At 29.3% G+C, this 19532-nt stretch overlaps 5 protein-coding genes across 5 annotated transcripts; 4 read left to right on the forward strand and 1 right to left on the reverse strand.

Annotated features, from left to right (window-relative positions):
- The first annotated feature begins 4188 nt into the window (after positions 1-4188).
- On the forward strand, positions 4189-6344 carry OCT59_017298 (uncharacterized protein). The gene is made up of 3 exons (XM_066137401.1): positions 4189-4941; positions 5140-5626; positions 5743-6344. The coding sequence occupies exons 1-3, from the start codon at positions 4458-4460 to the stop codon at positions 6086-6088; spliced, it is 1317 nt and encodes a 438-aa protein (XP_066003990.1). The 5' UTR covers positions 4189-4457; the 3' UTR covers positions 6089-6344.
- Positions 6345-8749: 2405 nt separating this feature from the next.
- OCT59_017299 (uncharacterized protein) lies at positions 8750-9675 on the reverse strand. The gene is made up of 3 exons (XM_025332842.2): positions 9447-9675; positions 9186-9278; positions 8750-9096 (listed from the first exon to the last, which is right to left on the reverse strand). The coding sequence occupies exons 1-3, from the start codon at positions 9631-9633 to the stop codon at positions 8846-8848; spliced, it is 531 nt and encodes a 176-aa protein (XP_025166428.1). The 5' UTR covers positions 9634-9675; the 3' UTR covers positions 8750-8845.
- Positions 9676-10531: 856 nt separating this feature from the next.
- On the forward strand, positions 10532-11847 carry OCT59_017300 (uncharacterized protein; the record flags this gene model as incomplete). Its single annotated transcript, XM_025322374.2, has 3 exons — positions 10532-11256; positions 11343-11429; positions 11511-11847. The coding sequence occupies 3 exons, from the start codon at positions 10532-10534 to the stop codon at positions 11845-11847; spliced, it is 1149 nt and encodes a 382-aa protein (XP_025166429.1).
- Positions 11848-14655: 2808 nt separating this feature from the next.
- OCT59_017301 (uncharacterized protein) lies at positions 14656-15285 on the forward strand (the record flags this gene model as incomplete). Its single annotated transcript, XM_066137402.1, has 4 exons — positions 14656-14675; positions 14760-15019; positions 15117-15138; positions 15237-15285. The coding sequence occupies 4 exons, from the start codon at positions 14656-14658 to the stop codon at positions 15283-15285; spliced, it is 351 nt and encodes a 116-aa protein (XP_066003991.1).
- Positions 15286-17428: 2143 nt separating this feature from the next.
- On the forward strand, positions 17429-19063 carry OCT59_017302 (uncharacterized protein). Its single transcript, XM_066137403.1, has 5 exons — positions 17429-17656; positions 17743-17851; positions 17925-18064; positions 18142-18259; positions 18353-19063. The coding sequence occupies exons 1-5, from the start codon at positions 17488-17490 to the stop codon at positions 18606-18608; spliced, it is 792 nt and encodes a 263-aa protein (XP_066003992.1). The 5' UTR covers positions 17429-17487; the 3' UTR covers positions 18609-19063.
- The last annotated feature ends 469 nt before the right edge of the window (positions 19064-19532 follow it).

Here is a 19532-nt window from a genome sequence, read left to right on the forward strand (position 1 = left end):
CATAATTGTTTATAAAACAAATAAATAAAAATAAATAAATAAAGTTTTTTTTTTCTTTTTTCTTTCCATTTTCCTTTTTTTTTTGAAAAAAAAAATAAATAAAAAAAAATAAAAATTCTTTAAAGTAATCAAAATATAAACGAACCAAAAATAGTTTAGTTTAAAGATAACAAATTTATTGCTTATAAAGAGATAACGTAAGGAAATTGAAGAAAAAAATCGCCTATATGCGGGTCAAAAGAAAATAAGGTGATAAGTTGAATAATTATTGTAATACATTTCATTTATTGATAGGTAACAAACTTTATTTTGAAGAGATCCAACAATTAATAGCAAAATATATCACAAGATAAATTAATATCCTTAAATGTAAATTAATTAACGTCTATAAATGAAGTGACGATGTGGTGTGATCACAAAAATGTTTACAGCCATTGTAGTGATTCCAAGCATTATGATTATGTTATATTACATAATCGAATTATAATCAGTTTTCTTATGAAAATTACAAATTTGGAAAATCTTCAAAATTTTGACAATTTTAATTTACTTTAATCAAATCAAATTTTACAAATTTTACAAAATCGGACGCGTTAATCTGCCACGTTCATGTAGTAAACTGTTTTACTTCATTCGACTTTTTGGCTTAATTGGATTAGATGCAATAACTTAATTTGGTTAACACAAAAAAAATAATACAAATTATGCTGCTTGTCCGGAAAAAAAAAAATATATTTCTCTTCATTTTTATGATCTGATTTAATTCCATACGTTTGTGGAAAATATCACCAAAGTTGTGGGTTTCTTTCTTTTCCCTCATCAATTGTAAGTTTTATCTTTTTCTTTTTTTTGTGTGTGAGCTGACAGTTGCTTTATGCTGTTAATATTTAATCTGAAATTCTTTTAATAGATTATTCAACTTTCGGTTCCGATCCATAACGAGAATCCCACTTCCTCACATTCCTTCTTTTATTCGTTTTTTTTTTATTCGTTTTAAGAAATGATTATGTACTGGTTACAAATCATATTCTAATTTTATTTTTTTTTTCGTTGTTTAATCACTATTACGATTTATGTTTGTGACGTCAAATGTGGGGTATATTTAAAAGGGAGGATAATATAACTTACGTTATTATTAAGCTGAAAAAAAAAAAAAAAATCGTTAGAAATTATTTATCATTTCGATTTTATTTTTAATCCCTATTTTATTCACACCTGGCCTTTTTATTATTTATGTTTTTATTTTATATGATTATTATATGATTTTTAAGATTATATTTTTATCGTTTTTTTTAAAAAAAAAATCCTTTATTTTTAGATTATTTAAAATATTCTTTTGCTTTACAATTTTTTTATTTTCTTTTTTCTTTATCATTTCGGTAAAAGCGATACTTATTTTCGTTCGTTATAAAACATTCGTTCATCTTTTTTTTTTTTTCGTTATCTTCAATTCTTAAAAAAGAAATCATATTTGATTCGATTTTCGAATAACATGTAAATAATTAAGATTAATTTAAAATTTAAGAAAATCAATAAAGGTATCCTTATTATTAATTTTTTTTTTTGAATTCTTTATTGGCGCGGTGTCTCTATCAATTCGATTCTGTCACACGGTGATAACTTTAGAATCTTCACGTGTTTTATACAGATGTCATAAGGTAAAAATGATAACACTAAGCTAAATATGATATTTAATAATGTTTGAATTCATAACCCCTAGATTTTGTTTTATGCAATTAACCGAAAAAATTCAAATGAAACCAAAAAATTTTAGGTTTATGCGGGGTGTCCGTTACTAAAGTTTCACAATTGAAACGTCAATCTCTGGCGTAATAAACGTTTAGTGGGCAATGTTCCGACATTTTATTATTACAATTGTTTGTAATTATTATTATTATTAGTAAATGTTCCCTTATTTCCCTTAATAATTTCATAAAATCTAACTTTGATGATGAAAAGAAAAAAAAATTATTTTTTTTCGTGCCAAAAAAAAAGAAAGAAAAAGAAAAAGCAAAAAAAAGAAAAAAAGGATCTTGATCTAGGAAATATAATTGTGTAATAATGATAATCAAGTAATCAAGTGTAGATTGCTTTTTATTTTTACCATTTCCATAAAATCGAGTTCCCCAGGAATGGACCCTGAACTTTGGTTATCATATGAAAAAAAAAAAAATTCTTATTTCAAGGGTATTTTAATTGCTTATCCTACATACCCTTGTAATCTCTTCAACCAATTGATTGGATTTTTAACATAAAAAAGGTTTGATGCATAGTTCGTCAATCTATTAAAAAAACCGTACGATACTAATATTAATACGATAAACTGATGATGATTGAAAAAATCCAATCATCATCACGCCATTTTGATTTGTGTTTGTAATTATAGTTACCGTTTCCGTTTCTAGAAGAATTTATTTCAGACCATGGGTACAAATTTTTACAACCCGTTTTTAATAAGTTAACAAATATGCTTAAATAAATGAGGTTAAAAGGTAAAGGGTAATATATATATATCATGAACAAACACATAATCATAAATTCATAATTACTCAATCACTCGGAAAATCATAAGAAAATGATGAAAATTTTTTTTATTCGATGAAAATACGTTTATCCGAATCCGGTAAGTATGCGTGTAACCAATTATTATACATATTCTTTTTTTTTTATTCTTTTTGTGCTTTTTTTTCAAACTTCCATGGAAATTTCGTTACCCAAGTTAAATACTTCCATGGAAATTTCATTACTAAGTTGAGGCAAATTACATACATATGATACATACATACATACATATATATATATATATATAATGTATTCAAAGAGCGTCATCATGTCTCCGATCAAAAAAAGGTTGTCAAAGACCCTTAAATGGGATTTTGTACCCGGTCTCAAAAAATAATATGATCAACAGATTGACAAAGTTTTTTAACGGACTAAGCCGGGTAAAAAAAAAAATTGACAAAATTGATTAGTAAATAATAATTAATTTTTGTAACAATAAAATTCACGAGAAACGAAATTAACCAAACAAACAATATTTCAATAAAAAACCTGATACAATCATCATCTGCAGATAATTATATATTAAAACAAACACTTTTTCGAACGAGACTTTTATGCAAAGGATATTAAAATGGTTTAATTACATAGTATACTTTGTATGCACTTTTTTTTCTCATGTTTCCAATTTAGTACAAGTAGAATTGAACTATTTTAAATGTAACGATGAATCATGTGAGTAATAGAGGATCTGCGACGGCGACTGGTACATTCCTAATGATTGTAATATGATTGTAATATATGATTGTATATATATAATTGTGCAATATATGTTTGTGTAACAAAAATAGAATACCTTATGTATTGCTATTATTATTATTCATACCCAAACTTGTATTATTGGATGGAATTGAAACGCCACAGGTCAACCTTGGCAAATAATCAGAAACATAGCAAATAATAATAAATTATAAAAAAAAAAACTTGAAACATTATTATTATTATTTAAAATACCAAATATTTTTGATATTAAAATGCATTTCATTTCAAATTATGCATAAAAGGTTATATTTTTATATTTTTAAAAGAATTATATCCAATAATAGAATGTTTAATTTTCGGAATTTGACCGGAAATATTATCATGAAATTATTTTTTATCGGTTATTACTACTTAAAGTATAATAATATTCAAACAAATAATATATAAGATACGAATAAAATCATTTTTAAAAATAATACATTCGGTTAAATTCATATTAAATTATTCATTTACATATTTTTTTTCATTGTTCACTCATTTTGAAATTCTAATATTTTTCTTTAAAACAAATAATAAAATAATAAAAACGAATCAATTCTTACTTGTACTCAAAAATTTCCTTACTGTACTCATAAAATTTCCTTACTGTACTCATAAATTTCCTTACTGTACTCATTAAAAAAAAGCCGGGATCGCTTTTCTTTGTTCTACCAATTTACATAGGATATTATTTTTAGTTTTTCATCCTTTTTCTTGATTTAGAAACATGCATCAACTAAATTACCATTTAAGACTATTTGTCAACTTTATATTACTGAAATGTCCGAAATTTATTATATATACACCACATAAACTACACTTATGTTCCTCTGTAGGTTTAAAAAAAATTATAAATATTCGAGAAGGAAGTATTGAATTTTTTTTTTTTTGAAAATTGTTTTTTTTATCGTCTGGTACATATTGGAACAATTCCAAAAAAAGGAATTCAATCAATCAACATTCTTTTTTTTTAGCGGCGCAAATTTCATATTCTTTACATTTTCACATTCTTTTTTATACTTTATACATTCCTTTTCGTTAAAATCAAATAATCACCAAATTTCGGGGGGAAAGTTCCTTTCTTTCTTTCTTTCTTTCTTTCTTTTAAAAAGATATATATAAAGTCTTTTGGTCCATCTTTATATACATATAAAAAAATGGCTCGATATAAAATGTCAAGGAAAACCATCCTAATTTTACTCAGTCTTTTTATTGTTATATTTGTGATATCTTCAAGTTTTGCATCTCCTACTAGTGGAAATAAGATTACATTATATAAACGTCAAGATGCACCAAAAGATGCACCAAAAGACGCTCCAAAAGATGCTCCAAAAGATGCTCCAAAAGATGCTCCAAAAGATGCTAAAAATGCTGCACCAAAAGATGCACCAAAAGATGTTCCAAAGGACGCACCAAAAGATGCTCCAAAAGATGCTCCAAAGGACGCACCAAAGGATGCTCCAAAGGATGCTCCAAAGGATGCTGCACCAAAGGAGGGTGCCCCAAAGGATGCCCCAAAGGATGCCCCAAAGGATGCTCCTAAGGATGCTCCTAAGGATGCTCCAAAGGACGCTCCAAAAGACGTTGCAAAAGATGTAAAAGCTCCTGAAGCTAATAATCCAATTAAAGATCCACAACCAGGTAAAACAAAAGTTCCTAAAACCCCTAAAACCCCTGTTGATTCAAAAAACCCCACCTCACCTAAAGATACAAAATCACCTGATAATAAAAATAATGATAATAAAACTCCTGATTCCCCAAAATTAAACCCCAAAATTCTCGTCCCTGTACCTAAATCAAATAATGATAATAAAACTAAATTACCACCCAAAATTCCAGGAGATGCCAAGAATCCTACTAATCCCGCCGATGGTAATATACCTAAAATCAACGATGGTAAAACTCCTGACATTCCTAAAGATGGTAAAACCGTAGTTCCTCCTCCAGCCGATCCAGCTAATCCAGTCAACCCAGCTAACCCAGCTAACCCAGCTAATCCAGCTAACCCAGCTAATCCAGCTAATCCTCCCCCAGAATCAGCTTTCCCCCCAGCTGATAATAAAACTCCTCAATCCAAAAATCCTGGCACAAATCCTGACGGTAAGACTCAAGATCCTAAAGCCGTTCCTCCTCCTCCTCCTTCTAAAACTCCTTCTAATGATACCCTTCCTAATATCCCTCCTAATACTACTCCTAATACTCCTGATACTCCTGAAACTTCCAATCCTCCTGATACTCCTGATACTTCTAATCCACCTAATCCACCTAATCCTAATCCTCCTAAAACTCCTAAAGCTCCCCCCAAGACTCCTAAAGATGATACTCCGTAAGTTTTAAGCTCAATTATATTTTCTTTTAAAAAGCCTAGTCTTTGTGGACCCGGAGAAAGAGGACCAAGAGAATATAAATGATTAATTTTTATTTTATCATTTTTTTTTTTAGTCAACCTGCCATTACACCATTTCCAAAAGCAGCACCACCAGCCAATCCTCCGCCTACGAAAGGTCCTGCCCAAAAATTCAGTACTTTCACAACTTTAGTTTCTTCGACTTCGGATGTACCAGGCTTTAAGACAATGGTCCCCACAACGATAAATGGTGTCGCTACTGTTGTAGAAGTTAACGTTCCACCATCAAAAACAGTTGTAGTCCAAAAAGTTGTCACAAGTGTACCTGTTGAATCACTCACAGATGAAGGATCTAACGGACAAATTAATAGAGGTTTTATAGGAATTGGTTTGAGTTTAATTATTGGTATGATTAGTGCATTATTCATGTTAATAGCATAGATTTTTTAAGACATTTAGTTTATAACATGTATATAAATAAAATCATTGGAATTGAATTACTTTTAGAATTTCAAATTAAAGTAAAAAGTTTTCATAAAGAGAATAAAAGATAGATTGATCCAGCATTAATTATAACTAAAATTTAAGTGATTCTTTTTTATTTATTTATTTATCCATGAAAGTGCAACTTTTCTTCCTTTTCTATTTAAACTCATTAAACAAACCATTCAAATATTTTTTATATTTTTGAAAATTTCCAAACATTTCATTAAACATTTATTACTTTAGAAAGTTAATGATTAATATAAAACGATGTTTAGTACCAATGATCAATTTAACCAAAAAATTTATTTAATCTGTCTTGTAAATAATATTAGAAAAAAATTATAATAAAAAATAGACAATTACAAACTCTTTTGTTTGTACAACTATAAGTGAATTATTTTAATTTTAAAATATGATAGATGAATCATGATTTAAAATTTTCGTCAATTTATAATCGTTTCATCGAATCGTGATTTAGATTTTCGCCAATTTATAATCATTTCATCGAATCGTAAAACGAATATAAGTTGACGAAAAGGTGTTAATTACTATTGGTTAGTAATTAACCTGACTTTTATTCAATTCAAAAGAGTATGAAAGGAATTTATCAAAGTAGAATCTCTGATAATATGTTATATAATGGCTAACATTCATTAATAATAGAGCGATAGATATGCGCTTTAATATTAATATTTTCTTTTTTTAAAAAAAAAAGCATTCTAAGGAATACTTTTAATAACAGATAAGAAAGAATATAAACTATAATAAAAGATAAATCCCCATTCCAAGTGTGCTCAGTTATTAATCAAACCTCCGGAAATCACGTGATCAATTCATGATTTTTTTGTGGCGGTATAAAATAATTTGTGTGTGCAATTTAATCTAATTTTGTGTCGTCGTGAACTTATTTTTCGTAAATTTTGAGATGTGGCGCTTTTCATAAAATTTTATATTATGTGATAACTTGGAACAGACTATAAACTGTACCAGAATAATTTCTCCCGTTACTAATTAGTAAATGCCGCAGCCCGCAGATTGTGTGGAAATTATGTGGAAATTGGATGTAATTGTGTGGATATTGTGTGAAATTTGTGTGGAATTATGTGCATTGTCAAATAGATCTTTTGTGTGGAATTATGTGCATTGTCAAATAGCTCTTTGATTATTTTCTCTCGAGACTTTTTGATTCAAGGCTTATTATCCCATCGGTGTCGTTCACACCAGTCCCAATATGCCTGGGTACCTTCTTTCGACATAGGATCAAAGTTTATTTTCAGCAAAGGTTTCCTCTATGGAATGGCTCAGTTCTCCTCCGAAACTGACTAAAGGATCAAATTTGGCAAAATTATGTGGTGATTAATGTAAAATTTTGTATTTATCACAAAATTTTGATTCATTGTGAAATCACCACGTAATTTCTACCTTTTTATAAATTACTGCAAGAGTTTTTAGCACCATAAAAGTCGATAACGCATCATGTTATTAATATTAAATTAGAAAGAAAGAAATTTAATGAGATAGCATAGAACTATAGAATGATAGTTCTAAGCAATATTTTAATCCAATCTAACAAGGAACAAAAATAATCACTTTTAGTGTCTTGATCATTCTTGCGTCATTTTGTAAACAATTGCAAAAATTCTCAATATTCCATAGCATTCTAATAACGCTTAAACCGGTCTAAAAAAAAAAATTTGCTAATACTAGTTAAAAAGAAATTTGTTTCTATTATATAAATATAATATCTTATCACATTAGTGTTGTCATCACAAATCACAATACAGTTCACCCTCACTATAATGAGTCCCCATGGAGTATGGACTGGAGATTAAAATTCGTTATAGTGAGAAATTCACTTATACTGAGGGTCATTTATTATACATAAAAAAAATCTGTACCTGAATTTTTTCTTCATTATAGCATTATAGCAAGTTATTCACTATATAAAAATTCGCTATAGAGAGGGTGAACTGTATATAAAATCACGTGACGTACCGTTTCGCGCCCCGACGGTATAAAGTAAATTTTGTGTGATTTAAGCTAATTTTGTATTTTGTTGTGAACCTATGTGAAATTTGTCCCATTACTGCAGTACTGAGCAGTAAATGCCGCAGCCCGAAGATTTATGACTATTCCAACGTAACCTGAAAAAAAAATAGCACGAAATGGTAAAAAAGCCAAGTAGAGATGAAAATGTCACGTGATTTTTCGGGAACACTTTTTTCAAATTATATAGTGGTTAATGTACTGTATTTATCACAAAATTTTGTGACTTTTGTGATTTATTGCGAAATGCCATAAATCATCGTCCCTGTTCGCGCTATATTAAAGAGTTTTATTAACGTGATTTATCACATGCTATACAATGTTTATATGCTAAAGTTATAGTACTGTATATTACTAAATTGTCTATAACAGCATCAAAGAACGTATAACTTTTATTTAGTATTCGTAAAATTAAAGTTAGATGAATTTACGATGAGTTTGAAGTGCATTTACTATTGATTTTTATCGAATCCGCTAAAGTTTTTTTGATCAACAGGGATTGTGAAACTAGTCTAAATATGCATTGTACTATACTATCCGATTTTCGAAAATCGATATAACCTCACTTTTTTAAAATTTAAATACTTATTTTTATTTATGTATATATTATTACATTACATATGGATAAATCAGAATTACACGAAAATCATTAATTTAAAGTCATAATCACATCATCATAAAAAAAGAGACTAAAATAGTCGTGAAGAAAGCGGTTACAGAGGTACCAATAATAAATGAAGCTCCACTGGTTTTCTTAGCATCTACAACCTTAATATCAGTACATTGATACCAAATCCCTTCCACTCCTGTATAGATAGCTTGAAGCACTCCTTGATCTCCAGATTTGGCACCGGCTTTTGAAAGATCAACTAGTGTAACAATTTGTTGTGGTTTGGAAACATTAATTGTGACATTTTCTGTTAAAAAAAACATTAATTAGTGTTTAATCTTTTAACTTTTAAGTAAAATGAAATCCAATATTTTGAAATTGAAGTATTTATTATACCTGAAACAGGCTTGAAAGTATCATTGACAGTAGGAGCGTAGTTGATAACCATAACACCATTACCATCTTCGAATTCAGTCGTTACTTGACCCTCTATATTATATAAAAAATAACGGTAATTTATGACAGGAGATTAAATTCAAGATTATCGAGACGGCGTGACTTTTATTTAGTTGTTTTTCACAAAAAAAGAAATTTCTAAACCAACGACTTTTTTGACGCCGTGGGAAATAACATTCTATTAAGAATTTTCTAACTCACCTGTAACGGGAAATGGTGTTATAGCATTAGTATTTACGTTATCATAACCTCCACAAGGAGGTTGTGTCATGGTGTCCTCGCCATGTCCTCTAGTTGGAGGATTTTCAAATTGAAAATGAGCATATGTGGAAGAAATTAAAACGAAGAAAAAGATAAAGAAAACGAAAAAAGTTTTTGGAGTATTCATATTTTTTTAATAAATTCTTATTATAGTAAATGAATTCTTTATAGGTGAAAAGATTTGAAATGTGGGAACATTTATAACGTAATTTTTGGGGGGTTATCTCCATTTGAATTTTTAATGGACCATAACGTACCAATCATCGTAAAATTTTTATTGAAGATAAAGTTCAGATTATCGTAAGATGAAGGGAGTACAACAGCCATAAAAGGTTTGATTTATGTAACTCGAGACAATTTTGTACATAGAATTATTATTTGATAAATATTTTGTTTATCAAATTTACTTTAAATGGATAATTTTTCTTAATAGAAGTTTCAGCAACTTGTTTAAAAAATAGGTTTATAGGGATTTAAATTAAAAGGGGGACCTGTCGTGCATTTTTCGTTTTACAATCTGTAATATATATTATTGTTTTTATTATGAGAATACGAGAAAAAAAATTAATGTGATACACAAAATGAACGTAACTTTCAAATATAACCATAAATACCTTATCATAAATAAGATATGGCTTCTGTTAAACCAAGGTGCCCGATCGGTAGAAGATTAAGTTTAATCATATCTTGATTTCTTGGCAATATATTCAAGTTTTCTTTACTTGATGAAAAAATTCATTTTTCTTTTTAGTCAGTTTAATTAGATTTTGGCGTTATGTAAAAAAAAAAATAAACTAACCTGAAAACTGACAATTTTGATCAACTTGTAATAAAAAGGAATATATTTTCGTGTATATAATGTTTCATCTGCATTCTATATAAATTATCCCAAAAAGTCATTTTCTTTGTCCTTTTTTTTTCTGCAACGATATAAAAAACTATATTACTTATTAAAATAAATTTTTTTAATTTCTTTTTTCTTTTTTTTTTCTTTTTATTAAATTTTATTTATTTTGGATTTAAAAATGTCTTTCATTAAAATATTGAATTTAGTTTTTTATATCTTGACGTTTTTTGTAATAACTCTTATTCATGCCCATGGCGGTGTGGACGATGAACACGAAGACGCAGGTCCTCCTGCTAAAGCCCCATCCGTTTTTGCAAATGAAAAACAAAGTACTTTGGCCGAAGGAAATGTAGGTCTTGCTTTTGGTCTAACGGCAATGGCGGCTATCGCATCTGCTCTTGGGTCTCTTACACCTTTTCTCGACTACTTGTTTCCCTACATTCCATTTCTCGCTCACATTAAAATCACCGAATCCAAAGGTTTTCTTGCAGGATCACTTGCATTTGCTTCCGGAATTTTATTATCACTTACATTGGGAGATCTTTTCCCCGAGGCCGCTTCTTCATTCAATGCTTCACGGCTCTTTGATAAAAAATACTCAACCTTAGTAGCTACATCGATTTTCATATTTACATCATTATTTATTATGACTGTAAAACATTTTGTTAAAAAATACAAAAAACGAAATGTGAGTGAAGAAAACTTTGTTTCTGAGAAAATTGGAATCGAAGAAGTTAAGGTTGATAATATTGATGCTGCTGAAAGTCATGAATCACCATCATCAGAAGAAACAAAAACTAATGAAAATGGTTCAGCTGCGAATCACGCGGGACTCGTGGACGCAGCACAAGCTAAAAGATTTAAATCTTTGGGCATTCAAATTGCTACTGCACTAGCACTTCAGTAAGTTAAAAGATAAATATTTGAACTTGATGAAAAAAAAAATCTTTTTAATGTAATTTCTTTGTTATAATACAATAATTATCTAGCAATTTTCCTGAGGGATTGGCGTCATTCACCACAACACTTGGAAATCAACGTATCGGAATTATTTTCGCGATCGCACTTTCTTTACAGTAAATATATACTTTTCAATAAAAAAAAAATATTATTAATGTTATTTAAATATTAATGAAATAATTTTCCCAAATTTCTAGTAAAATTCCCGAAGGACTTATCATTTCCCTACCAATACTTTATTCAACCGGATCACGTTGGAAAGCTTTTTTTATTGCGTCAACCGTAGGAATTATCTCTCAAATGTTAGGGGCCATTTTGGGATACGTTCTTTTCGTTACAATATGGAATGAAGCTGTATCAGGTGTTATTTTTTCAGTAGTTACAGCTGGTTTATTATATGCAATTTTACATGGTATGTTGCCAATGGCACATCACTATGATCCTAAAGACAAATATGTAACTTATTACATATTCTCTGGGTTAATCTTCTTTGCAATTGTCACTTCATTATTTAATCTTGCTGGTCCCGAATAATTTATCTTCGATATTTACTAAATGTAAATTAGTATGATAACGTGAGAAATCAAGTAATTACCTCCCTACTATAACATAGAATAATTGAAAAATTATTTTTGTATCATATGATTATTTTCCAATTTGTTCATAATATAACATTATTATTCATTTAATTTATTATCCAATTAAAATAATTAAAAATTAAAAAATTTTTTTGTATCATATGATTAAAAATTTTTGATCTCTTTACAATTTGTAAATTAACGAATTAAAATCATTACTGTAATAGGTAACAATATTTTAACTTGCATATAGATCGAAGCGATAGGCAATCCTGACATTGTTTGACACATGTTTGATAATCAGATCATGTTCAATATTATTGAATCATTGACTAATCAATAAATTGCTCTCTGAGAAACATATATTAAAGATAATATACGTGCTATTACACAAATTCACAATACATAAGACCCCTCATTTTAAAGGAATTTACGAAAATCATGACCTTATATGATGAAGAGACGCATAAAATTCAGCAGAAACCTATAAAACAAATGAATAATTTTTGATGTAACCAGAACTATATATTATAGTTCTAGAAAAACTTTTTTCCGTTCTAGTTTTCATTTCTCTCATTATCTAACGAAAAACATAAACATCTGTTGAGATATGCAAAATCTGTACCATCCAACGAATAGTAACTTAATAATCATAAAAAATCAATAGATTACCTTACAATCATTAGATGGATCGACCAATTTTTTTATCTCAGATATATTTAGAGTCTTGGCAACTTTTGGATTTCTTGGCAAACTTTACCTTACGTCTTAGCAAACTTTTGGCTTACGTCTTACAATCTTTGCCTTACGTCTTAATAATAACATTTTAATATCAAAAATCTGTGCCTCTAGTAGGAAGTATTTTCAATAATATCATTCTAAGAAACTTGTTTAATTATAATCTGGTAATAAATTTAAAAACTTAATCCCATATTTTATTCTGAGCATGTCTCAAGCTTTAGCCATTCTGTATAAAATTAATCAGAATTGAGGAATTATTTTTAATTATTTGAAGGTGCCTATTTACTCCAATCTTTTTGCGTTTTATTGTTACTCTAAACTTCTATGACCTTTTTCTCGTTCACCTCTTTATGCGATACTGACATAAATCTTGATTCTCTAAGATTGTCTTTCTGCACATGATATTTTCGAGATAGTTTCTCAAAGTCAATTAGCGCTATTTATCGTATCATCCATCACCATCCTAATTCATTAAATTCAACTATTTCCAATTCTTGTTCTTGTTGACTCTGTAATTACAAAATCAAATCAATAAACGTAAATTTAATATGATACAAAATGTCTTAGGTACATCGGTTTTTCTTGCCAACTACCTGTCTACCTCCCGTTTCTACTAATATATAATATGCAGTATCGAAAATAAAAAAACATTAACCTTAGTAAAAGCCTTCCGAAGAAAATTTTATCTTTTGCCTTCCAATGCTGCTAATAAATTTCTCGGGACTTCTGAATGATAAATTGGTATTGATTTGCAGGTTCTAAAAGCATTTCTCGTAAATGCACAATCAAACCTGAAAAAAAAATATATTCCATTCAACGACATTCATAACTTAATTGAATAATGTCCTAATAATTTTTCATCAATACTTCAAACTATGATACATGCGCTTTATCTTTAAATCTGTGCCACACAAAGCCATATTAGTCAAATATGGACAATTGTACAACCGAAATTAAAATTCATAAAATAAATGCGCGCGAGAATCTGAAAATTGGAGAACCGCGTTATTTTTTGCGTACTGATAAATTAAATTCTAAAACTTATTTACCACTTACAAAATATGTATGGAATGATCGATCATATTAGTAAATTGTTTACTTCTAGGCAACACTTTTGACAATATTTCAAAGCGATAAATTCAAAGATTATAAGGTTGAAATTGAAATTAGCAAATTTACAATCACGAATTTCAAACGCTTATCCAAGATAAGAGAAAAGAACTTAATAATAATTCTAGCAATATTAATCTTTGGAAGGTTGAGCTAAAAGACTAAAGCATAGCTTAAAGGAGCTTCTGCCGAAAAGGACAGAGGACAAACTTAATGAAAAGAAGACTAGAATTTTAAAATTTTTCAATCTAATTATTAACCTCCAGATGATCAGGTACATATCATCATCATAGTCACTACCACTGGTAAGTGTCTTCCAATTTTTTACTTCTCGAACAAGAAATATGCAGTAACAAAATATCGATTTGGTCTGATGTCACATTTGTTAATAAATATCGAATATGCTTCTGTCATTACAACCATCAGATCTCAATAGAAAAGAAAAGCCACGGGAGAAAGTAAGAAATATGATATAGGACTGGTTTCATACTTAACTATACATTCTTCTTACGAATTTTTCTCTATATTCACAGAAGAAAAGAGAAGAAAATGGACGACTAGCGGTACCATTAGAGAAGAGAGCGTGATATGGTTTTACTTTGTTGAAGAGTCACCAACTTGTGCAAAAGATTAGGAGCGAGCTATTATGCTGCCAAGGATCTTATGGAAAACAAAATATAAATGTAAGGTGAAAATATTTTACCTTGTATGTATTAAAAAATATATTATGAGAGAGAAATTAAAATTTTAGAAATTACAAATTAAAAAATAAGAATTAAAAATAAGAATTAAAAAATAGGAAATTAAAAATTAAAAATTAAAAAATAAGAAATAAGAAATAAAAAAAAAATAAGGATAAGGTGAATTTGTGGCGTTTTATGGCGCATGAGTCTACACTGTTGTGGATTGGAAGATGAATATATTTTGCATTCGGTAGGTTCTGATTCTTGTTTAAATCAACTGATTGCCACATTGAACGATCTAATTGTTTCTTCTCTTTTTTTTTCTACGGAACAGTAAACTCTTGAGCACGTTAACGTTCAATGCTCGCCAATATTTCGAAGCTGATTATTTCAGATCTGCTAGTGACTTATTTCTGGCATTTAAGAAAAATGAAAAAAGGTTGAGAAAACATGTTGTTTTATTCATTGATGAGTATAATATATTATATATAGCAAGTGATAGGAACTTGTTCCTGGAAACTCTTCATGGCATTAAAAATACGAGGGAAATGTTTGCTTTCTGGTCTGCAGTCGCGATTGGCCTCTTAGCATTCTGTGTCTGAAATCCATTTAACGTCAAGAATCCGTATCATAATCCGAATTACAAGTGAAGAGTTTGTATAAAATTTTGTTGATCCGGAGGTCATCGAAGATACTTACGCATGGACAAACGGGTATGAAGCTGGTTGGAGATATATGTACTCTCATCCTGTCATGTGTGTGCACATATACGAGATTTAAAAAATCTAACCACGATTCTGTTATTTAACAGGCATGCTGCTTTTGCCTGCCTTTGTAAAAAAACTGATTATAATAATTAGATTATACAGAGGCTCACAAGGATTTCTTCTGAGATGGAGGAAGACGTGATTAATAAAGAACATAGATTAATTATTGTTTAATGCTGATCCTTGATCATCAACAAAAGTGCTTCCACAAAGTCCTCCAGTCGGCCAGAGTATATAAACTTATAAAAGAAATTTATTTGATTGTGGTAACATTTAACTGGAAAGCTAAGAGGCTGACAAAAAGGGATTACTTAACAAATAAAAAGAGCAGTGTTATTAATAAACTTGGCAAAGAAAGAAGACTCGTTAAACTTTTATCTTGTTATGGTACGTTTAGAAATATGATGAGACGCTTACTATGGATGATGTTGATGTTATATCTACCATAGACCTTCTTCGACTTACATTCATAGGATTTTTCGGTTTTGTGTCGATAATTGATTCCGGAGAAAGAATTCTTGCCAGCTGAGAGATAACGTTGATGAGAAAAATTTTAAAATATGGTCTGACTCGTTCTTCCTAAATTGTACAAGCATGTGTAGTCCGTCTAGAGCATACGAACGGTCGTTTAGTGATGTTTTATGTGGATGGTCAAAGAAATATTGGTGGTGAATTTAACAGGATTTTGGCTAACTAGATCTGGGAATGAGTAAATCATATATTTCTTATTTCCTTGCATCTTAGGCTTATGCTGAAGGATGAATGATGCATCGCAGATGCAGCTGAGCTAGATATAGACACATCAGAGGAAGGCGGGAAGCTAGATAAATGAGTTGCAAGTACTCCTTGGCTCTCAATGAAGGATATTTTGACTGCCTCTGAACTTGAGCAGCTTGTGCAAAATGTTGATTATTCTTCTGTTAATGTTGCTGCCGTCGCCAATTAGCATCGTGGCAACGAAAAAAAACAACTCGACGAATACTTTGAAGGAGTGCTGAAAAAATCTCTACGAACAAAATTTGGATAGTACATGGGACAATGCAACCCAAAATCTCCATTATCCATCTAATAAAAAATTGGACAAGCTTAATATTGTACACTTATTTCATGATGATGAGTTCAAAAGTGTACGAATGAGTACCCAATTCGTCTCTTTGCTCAACTGGCTTTACAATTACAGGTTGGTGGCATTTGATTCGCTGTATTAATGGTTGCAATCAGTTGTTCTTAAGCTGCTGAGATACTTTTAGTTATCAAAAGGTTATATAAAATAGTTAATTGGTTAGCTTATATATACATTAATTCTTATTTACTAATTTATTAATATAATATTTAGATAGGCATTATATGGTCTAAGATCTGTGTACTTCCTCCCCTGAAGTATGCCATATATTTGCTTGCTACTCTACTACTTTTTATTTCTATATTTATTTCATGTATCTGAGAAAATTATTAAAATTTCGCCCACATTGGGCCTTCGAAATTTTAAAATGCTATGCATTGGGCTTTTGTCTTGAGAACTGCATTTTTGAACTACATGATATTTATTATTGATATCGCAATATTAAGTTAGCATAATACTTGAGTTCTGCAGATGAACTTTGTAGCCTACCTTTTTAATGAGTTTTATGGCCACGTTTGCTCATTTAAAAATGAATTAAACAGGTTGCCATATCATTAAACACATCGCAGCCATTTGGTGATGAAGCTATAATTGTCTAATAAGGGTTCGCCCTGTCTGGCAATTTATGGTGGATTGTTTCCCTAGATGAAGTTTGAATTTATAGCATAAATTCTGGAACTTACGTTTTTACACTCCGAGTATCTGAAAAATTGGTTCTTTGCAGAAGAACCCTCGATATATTATTATTATTACAGCACAGCATTTACAAAAATCAGGTGACTAAATACAAGGATTAATAATATATGTAAATATGTATAAAATCTTAAATAGTCATGTGATTTCTTGAACTTTGGTAAATAAGTAAATAATGAAAGATAGTCAGTCCGAGTATACTGTATATCAAGAAGCAATTCTGTATAAAATTGATTATTTTTTAATCTTTGGTGCTTATTTACACTGTTATCCTTGTATACTGTTACTCTTTCATGGTCTTTACTACTACATAAATCTAATCAGTCAAGATTGGCGTTATTTTATGCAAATCATTCGTCATCATTTATGCCCAATTATGGAAACCCAATAAAAGAAAATCTTTAAATTTCTCAAGCTTTCATTCCAACTCTTCCTCTGTAATTACAAAATCTAATCAGTAAACTATATTAAGGTACACAATGTCTTACGGTACACCTAGTTTTTCTGGGCCACCGCCTGCCTATTCTCCTGTTTCTACAGCTGGGCCTTCAACTCATAATGAACCACGAGATTTTGATCAAATACCTGATGATTTCACGCATAAAGTTTACGTTCCCGTTAGCGAATATGATGTCGACGTCCGTCTGGGTAAGCTTTATACATTATATATGCTTTTATATATATATAAATAAATTATTTTCACTGATACTAAATTTAACATTTAAATTATTTAGCCTTTATGCGCAAAGTTTACTCAATATTATTTGCACAGCTGTCGCTTTCCACTTTAATCGCAGGAGTTATGATGTATAATGTTAATTTTAAATCTTGGTTTTACGATCAGTAGGTTCATTTTAAATTTTTAATGATTATAAATTTTTATAGATCATCTACTAAAATGTATTATATTTGAAAGTATTTGGACTTTCTATGTTGCAATTCTTGCTTCATTCGTATTTTTGCTCTTACTTGCGTGGAAACGTCGATCTTATCCACTTAATTATGTTTTTTTGACTGGATTCACACTTGTAGAAAGTTACACAGTTGGAGCAACTGGTTTGTAACCACTTTATCACTTTTATTCAAAACATTACATTATTTGATCTAACATCATAATTCTTAAAATTGTTTAGTGACATTCTTTGATAGATCGATTGTTTTACAAGCTTTGATTTTAACAACTGGAATATTTATTGGACTTACCTTGTTTACTTTCCAATCTAAATATGATTTTAGCGGAATGGCTCCTTAGTAAGTTTCTTTTTCTTTTAAAAAAGAGAAAAAAAATCATGAAATTAGATTTTATTATTTATACGTTAATATTCGGTTTATCTTAACCTTTAGTTTATTCGGATTTCTTTGGGTCGTGGTTATTATTGGATTTTTTGGAATCTTTTTCCCATTTGGTGATACGATGGACTTAATTATAGCTATCGGAACCGCCATTTTATTCTGTGGATTTATTATTTATGACACTTACAACATAATGAACAGATTGAGTCCAGAGGAATATATTACGGCATCGGTTGATCTTTATCTTGATTTTGTCAATTTGTTCATTGCTATCCTCAGGATTTTAAATGATTTAAATCGAGATTAAAGAGCCAGTATAATAAAATTATCTTGGATAGGAATTGAAAAGAGATGCAATTAGATTATCTGAGTATCAAATATCAATTGTTATTTCAGTTTTTTTTGTGGATTATTTAGCATTATCAACTTAGTTTTTAGCGATATCTTACGTTTTTTTTTAATTATACTTTGCATAGTATATTGATATCTAAATTGTATACTCAACTTGTGTCAATTAAAATGACACACTATAGACATTTTTATTTGACATTGCCTATGTATTACATAACTCGGCTTTATACTTTTTCCCTAATATTGACAATTTGGTAAATTTCATAGCCATTGTAACAAACCACTAAACATATTTAACAAAATCACCTGAATATGACATATGATCTTTTGAAGTGGCTTGAATGTCACATGACGCATAGATTACGTAATGTTTACCGGAAAATACAAATTTAAAAAGGGTTTTATTTTTTTTATTTTTTTTTATTTTTTGCAAACAAAAGATGAACATTATTTAAATTTATCAACCAAAGAAATAAGTAGTAACAGTAATTAATGGTTCCGACTTATTCCGAAAATTTTGAAAGAAGCTTTATGAAACGCAAATGCAGAAAAAAAAATTAATAACAAATGAACAAAAAAAATAAGAGTGACCGGAACTTTTCGGGAGAAATTATTTAAACTATCGGGAAGTATTAATGTATGATATCATTTATTCATGTATATTTAGTAAATTAAGTAAATTAAAAAGGAACGATCATAATTGAAGAGAATGTTAAAAATTTTTTAAAAAGAACCATCGTACTATATGTAACATTTATAGAAAAAAAAAGGTTTATTTTCAAAAGAAAGTAAAGGGGCGTCAATCAGATCATATTCTTGTTTTTAAAAATAAACATTCGAGATATATCGCATCCGCGTGATATTTCTTTTTTTAGTTAAA

Source organism: Rhizophagus irregularis, chromosome 26, assembly GCF_026210795.1.
Source record: "Rhizophagus irregularis chromosome 26, complete sequence".
NCBI classification, from domain to species: domain Eukaryota; kingdom Fungi; phylum Glomeromycota; class Glomeromycetes; order Glomerales; family Glomeraceae; genus Rhizophagus; species Rhizophagus irregularis.